The sequence below is a fragment of the Bos indicus genome, chromosome 22 (assembly GCF_029378745.1).
Source record: "Bos indicus isolate NIAB-ARS_2022 breed Sahiwal x Tharparkar chromosome 22, NIAB-ARS_B.indTharparkar_mat_pri_1.0, whole genome shotgun sequence".
Lineage (NCBI taxonomy): Eukaryota > Metazoa > Chordata > Mammalia > Artiodactyla > Bovidae > Bos > Bos indicus.
The window spans coordinates 2662904-2680481 of record NC_091781.1 but is presented as its reverse complement, the minus strand read 5'-3'; the positions used below and the strand labels follow the sequence as shown (position 1 = coordinate 2680481).

The 17578-nt window shown below is 44.6% G+C and overlaps 1 protein-coding gene across 1 annotated transcript in view; it reads right to left on the bottom strand.

Annotated features, from left to right (window-relative positions):
• Positions 1-17578, bottom strand: part of CMC1 (C-X9-C motif containing 1) — a 76376-nt gene that overhangs the window by 1542 nt on the left and 57256 nt on the right. The window contains exon 3 of the mRNA XM_019985027.2: positions 1856-1946. Within this exon, the coding sequence (XP_019840586.1) occupies positions 1856-1946 (91 nt within the window). The remainder of the gene's footprint in view (positions 1-1855; positions 1947-17578) is intronic.

The following is a 17578-nucleotide window of genomic DNA, read 5'->3' as shown; positions in this document are numbered from 1 at the left end:
CTTGTGCAAAGACGAAAACACAGTATTTCTTCAAGTTTGCTGAGACTTGTGCTAGTGCTAAGTCGTTTTAATCGTATCCAACTCTTTGTGACCCTATGGACCATAGCCTTCCAGGCTCCTCTGTCCAAGGGATTCTCCAGGCAAGAACACTGGAATGGGTTGCCATTTCCTTCTCCAGGGGATCTTTCTGACCCAGGGATCAAATCCGCATCTCACTGGCAGGTTGAGATCTGCATTGGCAGACAGGTTCTTTACCACTGAGCCACCTGGTGGAGACTCGTGGTCAAGTAGAATTCTTCCTCAGCAGCTCTCATTCCCTTCCCACATTCCCGTCCTTCCTCTCGGTTTCCTCTCTGCTCCTCTCTCTTCCAAGCAGCGGCAGCCTCCCCCCAACCCCCAGCCCCCCGGATGGTCTAGGACCTCTCTTCCCCCTCTCAAGGGCGAGAGACAGCGGGATATTCCAATGATTAATATTCACATAGCAAAAGCTGAAAATAACACAGACGAACTTTTAACAAGAGCCGGCGTCTTCTGAGTACCTGGTATCGATACCCTCTACGTCCCCATTGCTGGAGTGACGTGTTTCCACGTAAGGAATGATCTCCTGCTGGAGCGCAAGGACCCTGCCCAGGGCACAGCAGAGCTGAACCCCAGGGGGCCCGGGAGACCAGCCTGCTGCCCTCCCCACAGTCCTGCTCCCAGCTTCAGGGCCACCCTGTCCCAACCGAGAGCAACAGGCACAACGGAGACTGAAACTGAGCTGTCAAAAGCCATGAGTCAGGTGCCCAGGGAAGTTAACAGTCACACAGACGTGCAAGAGGCCCACATGCATCCAGTGTCTCCTGGGGGCTCCAGGGACCAGAACTCTTATTTCTCCACAGTTAAATGCTCAGTGCAGGTCTGGGCTCATAAAAAAGAGCAGCTATTAGAATTGTTTTTGTTTATGATTAACTTGAGAAAAGAGTGGACTTGGAGTATGTTTCCGTATCTATAAATGCAGATAATCAGTATTCTAAGAGCGCGTAAATCCATGTGTACCTTATTTGTTATCAAAAAAGTAAACAATTTAAGATTCAGATAATCACCACTTTCTTTTTATGTAATCATCTAAGAAGTATCTGACATAGATGCTCGCAGGCCAGGGGAGCCGAGTACAGAAGGTACTGATCTGTTCTGACCTCACAGTCGTCTGATCTCACAACGACTGCCAGCTCCCTACTCACGAAAGCGCTGCACCCGCCACACCCCCTGTCAGAAACGTGGGTGATGATGAAATCTGGGGCGACGAGCAGAAAGCACCTGCATTCAAAGAACTCCACACACTTTTACTTTAAGACTCAACAAGCTACAATGAAGTATCAGTGAGCACATTTAAGAACTATTTTTTAAAGTAATTTAACTTCAGAAATCTAAATATACCTTTGTTTCCTTTGTTTGATTTATTACAACTCTCCTAGAAGTTAAATATATTCATCCAAAAGATCCTAAGGCTGGTAAAATTACCTTTTCATTAAAAGATAAACATAAGCATAATATATTCAATAGATTAACCTGTTCATGAAAAGGCATTTATTAAATCCTATGAAAAATCATGTATTTTTATGGCTGACCTAATATTTTAATCAGATAAAATGCTGACAAACACACATAACTTGAAAAGACCCTTCATAAATATGTTGTGCCCCTTGTAGAAGCATCTTTACCAAATTAAAATTTTAGACTCAGCCAACAATACGATGAATCTGGTGGGGGAGAAGTACAGAATATATGACACAGAGTGAGTTAAATAACACTCTCACCTCCAACACATTACACACATACACGCAGGAACACAAACACCGAGGCTACTACTTACTAAGACGTTAGACAGTCTTTCAGTGCAGAATTCTCTTTCCGGCATTTTACTACCATAAGGACTCCAGAGTCCTTGCAACACTTAGTGAAATCTGAAATAAAAAATTTGGAAGAGAAAAAATGATCTGTAATTACATCTCTGTAAGTTTAAACAGCTCTAAAATCTTCATTCATTTAACATCTCTAGCCTAGATTGTGCTTGGCACTCACACAGTACATGTTCCACGAAAGACGTGAACGTGAATAAAAGGTGGTAGATCTGAAAGGAGGGAGGGGACCCCTGAGGTCAAGAAGGAGTTGCTTCACAGTGACACACGGAATGCAGAGATAAAGCAGGATTTCTAACTCAGACATACTTCATTTCCCTGAGGTAAAGGAGTTGCTTCACAGTGACACACGGAAGGCAGAGATAAAGCAGGATTTCTAACTCAGACATACTTCATTTACCGCTTTGCATTCATGTCTCTGTGTCATACTTTGGTAATTCTTGCAGTATTTCAGACTCTATCAGTATTATAATTGTTATGTTGACCTGTGATCAGTGATCTTTGATGTTACTACTGTAACTGCAGACACGGAGAAAACAGCAGGAGAGCTAGAATTAGAAGTGGAGCCTAAAAATGGGATGGACTGCTTCGTCTCCTGATCACACCTGACCAGAGAAGTTGCTTAAGAGTGAACAAAGACTGTGGGGTCCTGAAATGGAGTCTACTCCTGGTGAAGATGCTATAAACCTTGCTGAAATGACAACCGAGGGTTTAGAATATTACAGAAACTTAGTTGAAAAAGCAGCAGCAGCAGAGTTTGAGAGGACTGACTCCAGTTTTGAAAGTTCTCCACCAAATCAAATGCCACCAACTGGCACACTGCAGGCAGAAGAGAAATCGTTCCTAAAACGAAGAGTCCTGTGCAGCAAACTTTATTACTGCTCTCTTATTCTAAGAAACCCACATCAACCTTCAGCAACCCCACCCTGATCAGTCAGCAGCCACCGACATCAAGGCAAGACCCGCTTCCTGCAAAAAGATTACGACTCACTCAAGGATCAGGGCTCAGAGGAGCGTTAGCATTTTTCAGCAATAAAGTATCCTTACTGAAGGCATGTACAGTGTTTTTTTAGATGTAATACTATTACACACTTCATAGTCTACAATGCAGTGTGGATATAACTTTTATATGCACTAGGAAGCCAAAGACTGCGTGTGACTCGCTCTACTGTGATGCTGAGTGTTTTGCATTGGTCTGGAAGCAAACCACAGCATCCCCAAGGTCTGTCTACAGAGAGGAAGCATGTACTCCATGGATGAACAACAGATCCCACTGTGCAGCACAGGGAACTACAGTCAGTGTCCTGTGATAACCACCATGGAAAAGAAGATTTTAAAAAGAATACACACACACACACAGATACGTGTGTGCGTGCTCAGTCACTTTAGTCATGTATGACTCTTTGCAACCCCATAGACTGTAGCCCGCCAGGCCCCTCTGTGCATGGGATTCTCTAGGCAATAATACTGGAGTGGGTCGCCATGCCCTCCCCCAGGGGATCTTCCTGACACAGGGATCGAACCCGCGTCTCCTGTGTCTCTTGCATTGCAGGCAGGTTCTTTACCCCTGAGCCACCAGGGAAACCCATAAACATATGTGTATACACACACACACACACACACACACACACATATACACCCATAAACATATATATATATATAAAACGGAGTCACTTTGCTGTAATTGTAAATCAACTATACTCCCAATTTTTTAAAATAAAAGAGTATATTCCAGAAGAGATGAGTAGGGAGAGTGAAGGGGGTTGTATCAGACACAGCCCCTCCTGGGGTCCAGTTTCTATGACTACTGATGGCATCCTTCAACCCCGTTTCCTTCAGACAACCTGCCATGGTCCTTTACTTTGACCCCAGGGTTCCCATCCCATTCCTGAGTCAACTCTGAGGTGACCCAGAATCTAAATGGCTTTCTATCACATTTCCATTCTGGCAGTTTGCCCCTCAAATCCTACTGGCCCCCTCGGGGTCCTGCCTTCTCAGGAGCCCCGACCCACAGAACCCTGGTGCTGGAGTCCAGTCACAGCACCCGCTGCTCAACCTGGCCTGCGCTGGGGCAGACCAGCTTGCTCCTCAGCCCCTCCTTGGGTCGGGCACGGGGCGCCCCTTCTCTAGCAGCGACTCTCCCCAGCTGTCTCGGTCCTCCCCCTCCCCGGTGGTCTCTAGTCCCAGCCTCGGCCACCTCATCTGTAACCAGCCATGTCCATGTCAGACTTTAAAATACGACACCACCCTCACCAAGAAGCTTGTATCATCATTTAGTATAAAATTATCTGGATTCTCTTCTTACCCTTCCAGCTACTATGGAATATGATTTATAATCATCTTAAAACAAGCAGGTAACTTCAGGAGTCCCCATGAAGACACATAACGTGTAACAAGTGGCTTTGAACACAAGCAAACTGAAAACGAAGGACATTTGTAAATGCACAAGAAATTCGAGGGGCTGTGCTGGATCGAGAGGCCTCGGGCACAGACGTCCGTCTGTCTGCAGCATCAGCGCAGTCTGCGGGGTGTGGACGGGCAGAAACCAGGCCTGCTAGTGCGGGAGGGGCCTGACTCCAGACGGAGGGCACGTCTGGTCACAGCCGTGGGGCAGTGATGCTCCAGTGCGGGTCACGGGCTCCGTGAACTAGATGTTCACCAGTCTCAGGACTGCGACCATTTGCTCTGAGTCCTGAACTGAATCAGGCATCTTTTACACTCATCGACACACGCTCTTGTGGTCTCTGTGCCGATGAGCTGGGCATGTGGCCAAATCAGAGCAAAGGGGACTTCCTGTGTCCTCTGCGACGCAAAAAGGCAAAGCAGGGGCTTCCCTGGTGACTCAGTGGAAAAGAAACCTGCCTGTCAGCGCAGGAGACACGACCTCGATGCTTGAGCTGGGAGGATCTCACATGCCGTGGACCAATTAAGCCTTGTGCAACGCAACTGCTATGAGCCTGCACTCTAGAGCCTGGGTGCCACCGCTACTGAAGCCTGTGTGCCCTAGAGCCTGTGCTCCGCAACCAGAGAGCCACCGCAGGGAAAAGCCACACACCGCAACCAGAGAGGAGCCCCCGCTCACCAGAGCTGGAGAAAAGCCTGCACAGCAACAAAGGCCCTGCACAGCCAAGAATAAACATGTAAAACTATTTTTTTCTAAAAAAAGGGAAAAAACATTTCTCTTTTAAAAAAAGGCAAAGCCAATGCAGGATCAGGTCCTTCTCATCAGAGGTCCTAAAGAGAGGCAGCAAGCCCACTGGAAAGCCCACTAGCCTGCACTCTGGAAGTCATTAGCATCCTTCCACGGTACTGTTCTCCACACAGCCTGATGCGAAGACCTGCCTTTCCAGAGGCAAGGGTTATGATCCTAAGCAAGAATTAAAGCATGAGCTACCCTCAATGGGAGCGTGAACAAAGTTAATCCAGAGGTGACGAATGTTCAACGGTGGTGACGGGCCGTGGGCTGGCTCCTCGCAGCCCCACTGTCATTCGGAGACCTGGACCGGCTCACTCGGACAATAGCATCCACAGAAAGATCGTGGGCATCAGGGACCTCCCCTCATAAACACGTGCGCATTGACCAAACCCCAGTCCCTTTCCAGAAAACACGAATGCAAGGGCTCCTACCAACAGTATATTCTCTGAATTCAACACTCAGTACTCTAACACTTGACAAATTTACAAGCGAACGCTCAGGCACTGACTTACGTTAAGACCTGTTTTCTCTAACGTGACTAAAAATGTCCTCAAGTAGGGAAGTGGCTCCAGATAGCACGTGTGTGTTCCGATGGCCATAAAGGCACAGTCTCTGCGTTTTCACACTTGTCCAGATCTCCTCAGGAGTAACTGTGACTGGCCCGAAGCCTCAAGCTGTTTGTAAGGTTTCTGTCACTTGTTTAGCAACACTATTTTAATGAGGATCCATCTTTCAAACCACATTAGCAAACCTTCATATAATGGTGATGTCGCCAGCTGATTTCTACAATGGTATTCTGAAACAAGCCCAATTTAAATCACTTCTGTCTCTCAATATTAAGTGTTAAAAAGTTTGTACACCTGTAAATAAATATTCACCTTTAACCACTATGAAAATGAACTGTCATTCACTTACATATACCTTAATGTAATGCAAATAAATATCAGTAAAGAGTGAGAGTAAAGAGATGATTAAAAGTTATTCCAAACTTTAAAGAAGTTTGGGCTTAAAGACAGCATTCAAGACTTTTTTCTTTAAAATATCAAGAACATGAAATTCTTTCTTTTGAAATTCCTTTCTCTGAAAGAAACCACTGAATGTCATATAAAATAAATGATGGGAAACATATTCTGTGAGCAGGATAAAATCTGCATCAAGTGAAGCTAGAGAAAACAGAGATAAAGTCTTCTCCCAACTTTAGTCTAAGATAATCGGCAAAAGAACCATACTGTAATTAAGTACAAGAATACATAATTTCCAGTTTATATAAGAAAAACTTAGGGAAACTCCATATAAAAGCAGTAAGAGAGAAATGGTTTGGAATTCATTGCTTTTCACTCATTTAATTTATGAACTTTGGAATGTATGTTAATATTTAAATAACTGCCATAATTAGGTTTCCTAATTAAGCCGAGGATGAGCAACAAAGTGTGGATGGGAGCAGGAAGACTGACCTTCCACACGTCATCAGTTTCAAGCAACATACAATTTGGCAGACACAGTCATCCAGGTAGGACGATAGCATTCAATGAGAGATATCAATTTAAAAACATACCAGATTAAAAGAAGTAATTCCAATGTTTCATTATTTCTGAACCACTCCTTTTATAATTCAAACAATTTATATTTTCTAAACAATCCTGAGCTTATGAATTTTTACACAACCATCTTTAGACATAGCACTTATTTCTAACTTTCTAGTACTTTTATTTCCTCAATAAGTGAAGTACTTAATAAAGTACCTATTTTGTTTCAGGCATTATAAAAAGCAGAGCTCTATTTAGGTACCAATGTAATTTAGAATTTTTGACATGTAAGTTCTGTGTAATATTTCTATGACTAAACCACCATCTTGATGGTCTCACTTTTAAATCTGGAACTTCAATCTAATCGAAAAGAAAGACATTTAGGAGGTCTTGCTTACTGAAGAAATGTAGCAAGAAGATTTTTAAATCACCCTCAATTCAAAACATTTCATCAACTGCACAACAGAAAATCTTAAGCATAAAACTGCTTCCTTATAGAAAACTAGATAAAAATAAAAACAGAAATGTACTTGAAACGATGGATAAATGATCTGCCAGCAAACATTCTGACAACAACAAGATTTCAGAGACAGTTTTTCGAGAGATCCATAAAATTAATCACTCAATGGAAAACATAACACGCAGAAGCCACCTCATCTTTCTCGAGGCTCAGTCACCAAAACAGTGACTTCCTAACTGAACTCACGCCTTCAAAACGTTTCCGTTTCCAAAGGTGAGTCGAAAACACTGCAGACGGGGAAATCACCAAAATGCCATCACGTCAATGCTCAGCAGAGGATCCAGCTGCAAATACCTCATTTATCTGTTCCTTTTTTAGTTTTTACTTTATACTGGCGTATAGTTGACGAATAGCGTTGTCAGTCTCAGGCGTGCAGCAGAGTCAGTCATCCGTATACGCACACCTGCTCTCTTTCAGATTCTTTTCCCACATAAGTCATTACAGAGTATTGAGAAGAGTTGCCTGTGCTACACAGTAAGTAGGTCCTTTTTAATTATCTACTTTATATACAGTAATATGTATATGTTAATCTCATATCATTTATTTCTTAAATTATCAGAGTAGAATGAAAATGAAAAGTCACTTACATTCCTGCCTCGTAATAGTAACAACAATAGCTAACACTTCTCTTTACTGTGTACCAGGCACTAGCCAATGAGTTAGGACAGGCTTTCACAGGCATTAACTGATTAAAGTTTTTTTTCATGCATTCTTTCAGTACTTATACACAGGCTCATAAAAACGCCACTCGTTCACTCCGCTTGGGGACGGGAGGTGGGGCAGGGCGGGCGTGTGCCAGCCACGACCGCAGGCGGTGTTCCGCGTCGGGCTCCGTCCTGAGGCAGTGGAAGCCCTCAGAGGGGCTCCGCACAGCGGAACGGCATGATCAGGCTTTCTTCTGCAGAGAACTACGCGAGCTGGAAGGCAGAGAGGTGGGGGCAACAGGGAAACCGGTGAGGAACTGAGCACAGTAGTCAGACAGAGACGGCAAGGGGGCGAGGCAGGGAGCGGCTCTGGAGAGGCGCGGACAGCTACCAGGGGGCCGTGACGGACACGGGGACACCGTCAAGACACAGGGTGACAGACGGGGGTCGCGGATGACGCCGACGCCTCCGCTGGGCGCAGCCGGCGGGTCCGATGTCTCAGAGACACTAGAAAAGGAACGCACGCGATGGGGGAAAAGATCAGCGCGTGTTTCAGACACGTCCAGCTGAGAGGAGCCCGTGAAACACCCAAGTGGATTGTCGGGCTGAGGCAAGTGGAAGACACTGGTGTGGCATCAGTCACTTATGAAAAATAAGGAAAAGTAAAGAGGGCCCAGGTAACCACTAGGCTGCCAATATTCAAGGGTCAGTGGAAACACGGGCACCTGAAAGACGGGAGGACCTCGGGGCATCACAGAAGGTAAGGGGACCAAGAGGCTGACCCTCTGAGTAGAGATCAGGGTCCACTGGACCCAATTTTAATTTCTGAGTTTCTCAGAGTAGTTCTAACTATTTTAAAGATATTTTGATTTTCATTTTTTCTGAGGCCTTCCAAAAAACCAAAGAAAACAGATACTTTGTACTATAATAAAACTCATTTCTATCTTGCAATTATCATATGGACTCACTAGAACTTTGTGTAAAGATAAGATACAACAAAGACTCAATGATCTTTTTCCTACATTTTGAAACTTTTTACTAGATCATCCTAGGACTTCTTTCATCATGACTCATCAATTATTTTCAACTATGCTAAAACTGACTAAAATAAGAAAACATAATGATGGAATCAGCTAGAAAGAAAGTGAAATCGCTCAGTCGTGTCCGACTCTTTGCGACCCGTGGACTGTAGCCCACCAGGCTCCTCCGCCTATGGGATTCTCTAGGCAAGAATACTGGAGTGGGTTTCCATTTCCTTCTCCAGGAGATCTTCCTGACCCAGGGATCGAACTCGGGTCTCCCTCATTGCAGGCAGATGCTTTAACCTCTCAGCCACCAGGGAAGCCCAGAATCAGCTAGAAGAATGATTCAACAGTGAAATAAACCACTATTTTATCAGTTTTCTTACTGGATCATCTGGCATATTACATTATAATTTATCAATATAGAAAAGGAGTCTTTTTAATGTTTGCTTTCCTTGAACACAGTTAAGATCTTTTTTTTTTCACTTCCTGATTATGTTAGGTAGAATAAGAGACCCCAAAGATTTCCAAATCCTGCTCCCAGAACCCAATGAATGTCAGGTTATATGGCAAAGGGGAATTACAGTTACTAATCAGCTACAACCAAATAAGGAGATTATCCTGGATTATCCAGGGGGTCCCAGAGGAATCACCAGGGTCCCGAGAAAGGGAAAAGGGAGGCACGGATGCTAGGACTTCCAGCATCTAAACCTGTGGGAATGAAGTTTTGTTGTTTATGAATCACCAGTTTATGTTATTTTTGTTAAGCAGCTCATGCTAAGATAGTTTCTAGAAACTGAAAAAGCAAAGAAACGGACTCTCTCATTGAGCTTCCAGAAGGGAACGCAGCTCTGCCAACATGTGGATATTAACCCAGAAAGACCTGTGTCATACCTCTGAGTTAGACTGTAATGTCACACATCTGTGTTGTTTTATGGTACTAACTGTGTGTAATTTGTGACAGCCGCCATAATGAACTAACTGCACTGCCTGTAGCAGAAGAAGGAAAACTAACAAAAAGATGATTCTCACTTATTAGATGAATCAGAAAATGCATGCTAAGACCTGAAAGCAGAGCTCCAGATTCTGCTGACGACGACAAAACTACCTACTATGAATACAACCACCAACTACTATCTTCAGATGACAGTATCCCAGATGACCTTCTCAAAAATCAGGAACTGATGAGTAAATAACAAACTCTGCAGGACAAAAAGGAAACGAGGTCTCCTCATCCAATCGGTCACCTGACAAGAGGCACCTGGTGTCCTGTAACAGGAACCGGCACATCCCACGTGGTAGGGACCCACGGTGGCGTTCTCCCATCTTCCGTGCTGGTGTGTATGTGACCCAAATACTCAGGCCTGGCTTATAAGCAAAGATGATCACAAGGAACTAGCATTTGTGGGACGGGATGTATAAGTCAAAAAACTAAAATTTCTAAAAATTAAGGAGCAAAAAAGATGACTATCTTCTCTACAAAAAAAAAAAAAAATTAGTAGCCAGCAATGTTTACAAAAGCATTGTATTTTATGAAAGCAAGCACAAGAAGACCCAGGACTGCTGGTGCGGAGGGCCAGCTGGAGGTGTGCTGGAACCTGGTGCAGTACTGACAAGACAGGTGTGTTCAGGCTCACCACCAACACTTAGCTTCATTCAGGCAACACTGACCATTTCAAGTATAAAACTTTTATAACCGGGAAATACAGAATAAAAACTGGTACAGCTATATTTAATTATTATTAAAATTTTAAGATCACTCTTCCTTTGTTCTTTCAAAAATTTTTTGAATATGATTTTTAAATAGAAAAATTAATAAATAAAAGGTATCCACAGATGACTACCTTTTCTAGGACAGTATGGACTAAAGAAGGCATGGTCATGATTGTCGAATGCTAAGATGAGGAGAGAAAGTCACCTGTTAGTTTTTATGTTAAGACTTTGTGACATTCTGCTGTCTAGGAATATCTTTGATTCACGTAAGGTCAGGGAAAGGATTAGAACAAACAAAAAGCCTTGCTCCTTATCACAGATGAATTAAACATAGCTTTTATTTCCAGGGAGAAGGCAATGGCACCCCACTCCAGTACTCTTGCCTGGAAAATCCCATGGATGGAGGAGCCTGATAGGCTGCAGTCCAAGGGGTCGCAAAGAGTCGGACACGACTGAGTGACTTCACTTCACGTTATTTCCAGGACACTTATTTCTTTAATCAAGCATTCATTAAATACAAAATATGGTTCCTAACTTCAATGTACTTATAATATAGTGGCAGATGCACAAAGGAATTCAATACCAAACAGTTATCTCCATTTGGTCAGCTTAGGTTTATAGCCCTCTAAAACCTACACATAGCATATTAAAAAGCAGAGACATTACTTTGCCAACAAAGGTCTGTCTAGTCAAGGCTATGGTTTTTCCACTGGTCATGTATGGATGTGAGAGTTGGACTGTGAAGAAAGCTGAGCACGGAAGAATTGATGCTTTTGAACTGTGGTGTTGGAGAAGACTCTTGAGAGTCCCTTGGACTGCAAGGAGATCCAACCAGTCCATTCTGAAGGAGATCAGCCCTGGGATTTCTTTGGAAGGAATGATGCTAAAGCTGAAACTTAGTACCTTTGGCCACCTCATGCGAAGAGTTGACTCATTGGAAAAGACTCTGACGCTGGGAGGGATTGGGGGCAGGAGGAGAAGGGGACGACAGAGGATGAGATGGCTGGATGGCATCACTGACTCAATGGATGTGAGTCTGAGTGAACTCCGGGAGTTGGTGATGGACAGGGAGGCCTGGCATGCTGTGATTCATGGGGTCGCAAAGAGTCGGACACGACTGAGCGACTGAACTGAACTGAACTGAAACTGTACACACAAGGCTACCAAGCAAGGTCTGAAATGCACCTAGTCTGAATCTCCATGTACTGTGAGTATAAAAGGCACACTGGAGGGATTCCCCTGGGGGTACAAGGGTTAAGCTGGTTTGGGGAGCTAAGATCCCACATGCCTTGTGGCCAGAACCAAGATACAGAAGCAATATTGTAACTAATTCGATACAGACTTCAAAAACATCTTAAAAAAAAAAAAAAGACACACTGATTTGTGGGAGCTTAGGATGAAAAATAATAAGCAGGGTGACAATATATAGCCTTGATGTACTCCTTTTCCTATTTGGAACCAGTCTGTTGTTCCATGTCCAGTTCTAACTGTTGCTTCCTGACCTGCATATAGGTTTCTCAAGAGGCAGGTCAGGTGGTCTGGTATTCCCATCTCTTTCAGAATTTTCCAGTTTATTGTGATCCACACAGTCAAAGGTTTTGCCATAGTCAATAAAGCAGAAATAGAGTTTTTCTGGAATTCTCTCGTTTTTTTGATGATCCAGCAGATGTTGGCAATTTGATCTCTGGTTCCTCTGCCTTTTCTAAAACCAGCTTGAATATCTGGAAGTTCACAGTTCACGTATTGCTGAAGGCTGGCTTGGAGAATTTGGAGCATTACTTTACTAGTGTGTGAGATGAGCGCAATTGTGCGGTAGTTTGCGCATTCTTTGGCATTGTCTTTCTTTGGGATTAGAAGGAAAACTGACCTTTTCCAGTCTTGTGGCCTCTGCTGAGTTTTCCAAATTTGCTGGCATATTGAGTGCAGCACTTGCACAGCATCATCTTTCAGGATTTGAAATAGCTCCACTGGAATTCCATCACCTCCACTAGCTTTGTTCATAGTGATGCTTTCTAAGGCCCACTTGACTTCACATTCCAGGATGTCTGGCTCTAGGTCAGTGATCACACCATTGTGATTATCTGGGTCGTGAAGATCTTTTTTGTACAGTTCTTCTGTGTATTCTTGCCACCTCTTCTTAATATTTTCTGCTCTGTTAGGTCCATACCATTTCTGTCCTTTAACAAGCCCATTTTTGCATGCAATGTTCCCTTGGTATCTCTAATTTTCTTGAAGAGATCTCTAGTCTTTCCCATTCTGTTGTTTTCCTCTATTTCCTTGCACTGATCGCTGAGGAAGGCTTTCTTATCTCTCCTTGCTATTCTTTGGAACTCTGCATTCAAATGGGTATATCTTTGCTTTTCTCCTTTGCTTTTCGGTTCTCTTCTTTTCACAGCTATTTGTAAGGCCTCCTCAGACAGCCATTTTGCATTTTTGCATTTCTTTTCCATGGGGACGGTCTTGATCCCTGTCTCCTGTACAATGTCACGAACCTCCGTCCATGGAAGAAGCACAAGTTGGAATCAAGATTGCCGGGAGAAATATCAATAACCTCAGATATGCAGATGATACCACCCTTCTGGCAGAAAGTGAGGAGGAACTAAAAAGCCTCTTGATGAAAGTGAAAGGGGAGAGTGAAAAAGTTGGCTTAAAGCTCAACATTCAGAAAATGAAGATCATGGCATCTGGTCCCATCACTTCATGGGAAATTAGATGGGGAAACAGTGGAAACAGTGTCAGACTTTATTTTTTGGGGCTCCAAAATCACTGCAGATGGTGATTGCAGCCATGAAATTAAAAGACGCTTACTCCTTGGAAGGAAAGTTATGACCAACCTAGATAGCATATTCAAAAGCAGAGACGTTACTTTGTCAACAAAGGTCCGTCTAGTCAAGACTATGTTTTTTCCAGTGGTCATGTATGGATGTGAGAGTTGGACTATGAAGAAAGCTGAGCACCACAGAATTGATGCTTTTGAACTGTGTTATTGGAGAAGACTCTTGGGAGTCCCTTGGACTGCAAGGAGATCCAACCAGTCCATCCTAAAGGAGATCAGTCCTGGGTGTTCACTGGAAGGACTGATGCTGAAGCTATAACTCCAATGCTTTGGCCACCTCATGCAAAGAGTTGACTCATTGGAAAACACTCTGATGCTGAGAGTGATTGGGGGCAGGAGGAGAAGTGGATGACAGAGAATGAGATGGCTGGATGGCATCACCGACTTGATGGACATGAGTTTGGGTAAACTTCGGGAGTTGGTGATGGACAGGGAGGCCTGGCATGATGTGGTTCATGTGGTCGCAAAGAGTTGGACATGACTGAGCGACTGAACTGAACTGAACTGAGGATGAAAAACGTAACAAACTATCTTGTTCACCGTTTTTATACTGATTGCATGCTAATAAGATAGATGTGCTGTGCTGTGCTTCTTGCTCAGCATGTCTGACTCTGTGACCACATGGACTATAGCCTGCCAGGCTTCTCTGCCTGTGGGGATTCTCCAGGAAAGAACACTGGAGTCAGTTGCCATGCCCTCCTCCAGGGGATCTTCCCAGCCCAGGGATTGAACCCAGGTTTCCTGCATTGCAGGCAGATTCTTTACTGTCTGAGCCACAAGGGAAGCCCTAATAAGATAGATACTATTTATTTAATACATAAATTCAGTAAATATTAAAATTAAGCTTACCTTTCAAAACTAATGTCCCATTAAAAAATACGTGGCTACTATAGTTTAAAGAGAAGGAAAAGGCTACCCACTCCAGGATTCTGGCCTGGAGAATTCCATGGGCTGTATAGTCTATGGGGTCGCAAAGAGTCGGACACGACTGGGCGACTTTTAATTTAGTATAGTTTAAAATTATGAATATCGTCATGTTATTCTCTATGACCCAGTGGAACTTTCTGCAATGACAGAGACACTCTCTGCACTTTCCCGTAGTGCCCCTGTAAGCCATGAAGGACGACTCAGCGCTCCAAGTGTGGCTGAGTGCAACTGAGGGACTGAATGTGTCTCTGTAATTAATTAAGGTAAAGAGTGGCGTGTGTGCAGTGGCTGCCATAGTGAAAGAGGCGGCCCTGAGTGTGTTTTCTTCCCCGCACTTCAGGTCAGATGTAGACAGGAGGCTGGTGATGAGAGCCTCAGATTGCTCATCTCCACGGACTGGAATGAAGCTCAGTGGCCACAAACTGTGATTCTGACCAGGAGCCCTTAGCATGTAGCTCTTGGAGCAGAGATGATTTCTAACAAAGGCTAACAATACATTAACTGCTCAGCAGGATCTATATCTCCATAGAATAAACTATCTTATTTCGGGTGGAGTTTTTGTTTTTCCATTTTCCTATGTGATTTCATAATTTTTTTTTCTTGCAACATATTTAAAGATGTTAATAATAACAGCAACAAAATCAAATTAATAATGGACATATACTGGGTGTTTACTATGTACCAGACATGAGCACTTCATTAGCTCACTTGAATTTTACAAAAACCTAACAGAGAAGCACTGTCATCATCTGCATTTGCCAGACAAGGACACCGAGCTTTCAGTAGGCGACATCATGCATTTCCAAGACGGACAGTGCGGCAAGGACTAGCCTGGAACCGGGCCTTTAGTTCCTGAAAAACTCCGTAACTCCTATGGAATCCCACTGACTCTTCTTCACAGTGAAAACAGGGGAGACTCCTCCACACTGGGCAGAAGTTCTCATGGTCATAGTAGAGCCGTAAGCCCCGCCGTCACCACACACAGGGCCAGCACCGGGCCCAGGAAGCTGGTGGGACGGCTCAGTCCTTCCGGTCCCCACCTCCGGGGGAAGAAAAGCTACAGCTTAGAGCTCTGATGCTCTGCTCCTGAGCAATCATCTAAAATAAAATGACGCCAGATACCTTGCCCTCTGGCCCCACACCTCCTTTTCCAGAATGCCTATAAAATATATTTAAATATTTAAAACAAGGATTTTACACATTAGAAAGTGACTTTTCCAAGCAGTTTACAAGAAACTGCTAAGTTCTGTGCTTGGGGTTCTAAGAGCCTTCAGAATAGGAAAGGGAGACGTCAGCATAGCTGAGCAATGGCTGAGGAGAGCACCAACTCACCCCATCTCCCAAATGAGACACACACAAAAGAGGCCGTCAGCCTCCCCAAGCAGGAGAACCCGTGAGTATCACTAGCGGTGACAGAGGGGGAGGACTTAGACAGTGACAAAGCCAGAGAAACGCCAAGTGAGTCAATCTGGTTCATGCCGCATATGCTGGCTACATGCTCCCCCTTTGGTCCCCCACCCCCGCCCAGCCTCTGAAGTTAAAAGATCTATTCATGAACACACGCCCATCAGAGCAGCCAACAAAGGCACCATGTTTCTGCACATCCCCTGACACGAAGCAGGATCAACGCTGTAAACAACACAAGCAACGCGAGCAACACACCAGCCTGCGGCACCTTTCCATGCTTGCCAGCGGCTTCACAGTCTGCTCTGCGGGCCAGGGTGGGCCAGTGGTGACCGTTCACTGCCTCCCACGAGGGGCCAGGAAAGGACCTTGTTCTCAACACCTCACGTGGAAACGGCCAGAGAAGGAAGGACTTAGATGTCATTAACCCAAACCCTAGTAAGTAAGTGTTAGTCACTCAGTCGTGCCCGACTCTTTGTGACCCCATGGACTGCAGCCCACCAGGCTCCTCTGTCCATGAGATTTTCCAGGCAAGGATACTGGAGTGGGTTGCCATATCCTTCTCCAGGGCATCTTCCCAACCCAGGGATCGAACCCTGTCTCCTGCACTGCAGGCAGATTCTTTACCGAGTGAGCTACAAGGGAAGCCCAACCCAAAGCCTAGACCCTTCCTCAATTCAGAAAGTCCTAATTCACCTCACTGTGCAAACCCTGTGGGAACAGAAACACCTTACGGAACAAGGGAGCCAGTTCCGTCGTGGGGGAGGGGGTAATGTGGGGTTGGGGGATGTGTGTGCACGTAGGTGTGTGGGTGCGCGTGTGCTGAGGGGCGTGGGGGAGGTTTGAGACTGGAAGAAACCAGAGTTCAGGCTCCTGCCAACTCCCGTCAAACCCCGCTGGCAGTAACAGTCCTGCTGTGCCTCCTCCTGGTGAGAACCAGCATGAACGTGGCTCCCTCCTCCTTGCCGGATGTGGTTTCCAGACTGTGGACAAAACCTGCTCACCCTCTTTCTAATCTGCTGGTCTGTCAACTTTTCTTATGTATCGGACACCTTGCTTTGCTCCAAAAGAGGAGTTGACACAGTTTGGCATTTCCCTTCAAGAGACAGCATTCGAAAAGACAGTTATGTTCTTCATATCCAAACACAGGGGACAATTCAAATACAAACATGACTACTCCTTTCTTATAATAAAAGTCATTTGTAGAGAATCATTAAGAGAATGGCGTATCACAAGCCATTCCTCATCCTGTCTTCTCTTAGCTGAAGCAAAAAATATCTTTATGTAAGTAAAAAAAAGCCTTGGCACCCTGCAAAGCCACTTAGCAGCTTTCTTTTAATCTAACAGAGTCACACCAACAGCCTAAGTAGAAATACTAAACCACAAAGCTCTATCCGGCCACTAAAGAAAGTGCACAATTGGGGATGATCTCCAAGACTCAAAGTGAAAACAGCAAGGACACACGTACACACACACACACACACACACACACCTATACAGACAGTACAGAAGGGCTGGGGGCGGGGGACCAGGAAGGGATGGGTGGCCGTCATGGTCTCAGGAGAAAACCTGGAGTCTGCGGGGGGAACGGAAGAAGCAGGTTTCTATTGTGTTGTGGTAGTCTGTCCCTGTGCCAACCTTCCAAAATGCAATTTTAAAAAAGGAAAGTGAATAAAGTAATACCTTTGTGCAGAGGAGGGGGAGAGAGGAGGTCTGGCTTTGAAGCAGAGTGAGAGGTCATCTCTCTCAATTTTTTTTTTTTAAACAATCCTCTTCCATTTCCTCAGAACTGCCCGTTAGTGACAAAGGGCAGGGACCTGTCTTTCTTGCAACACAACACCCCACTCTTCACAGTCAATGGACACTTCTGCCTGGATGGCTTCATTTCA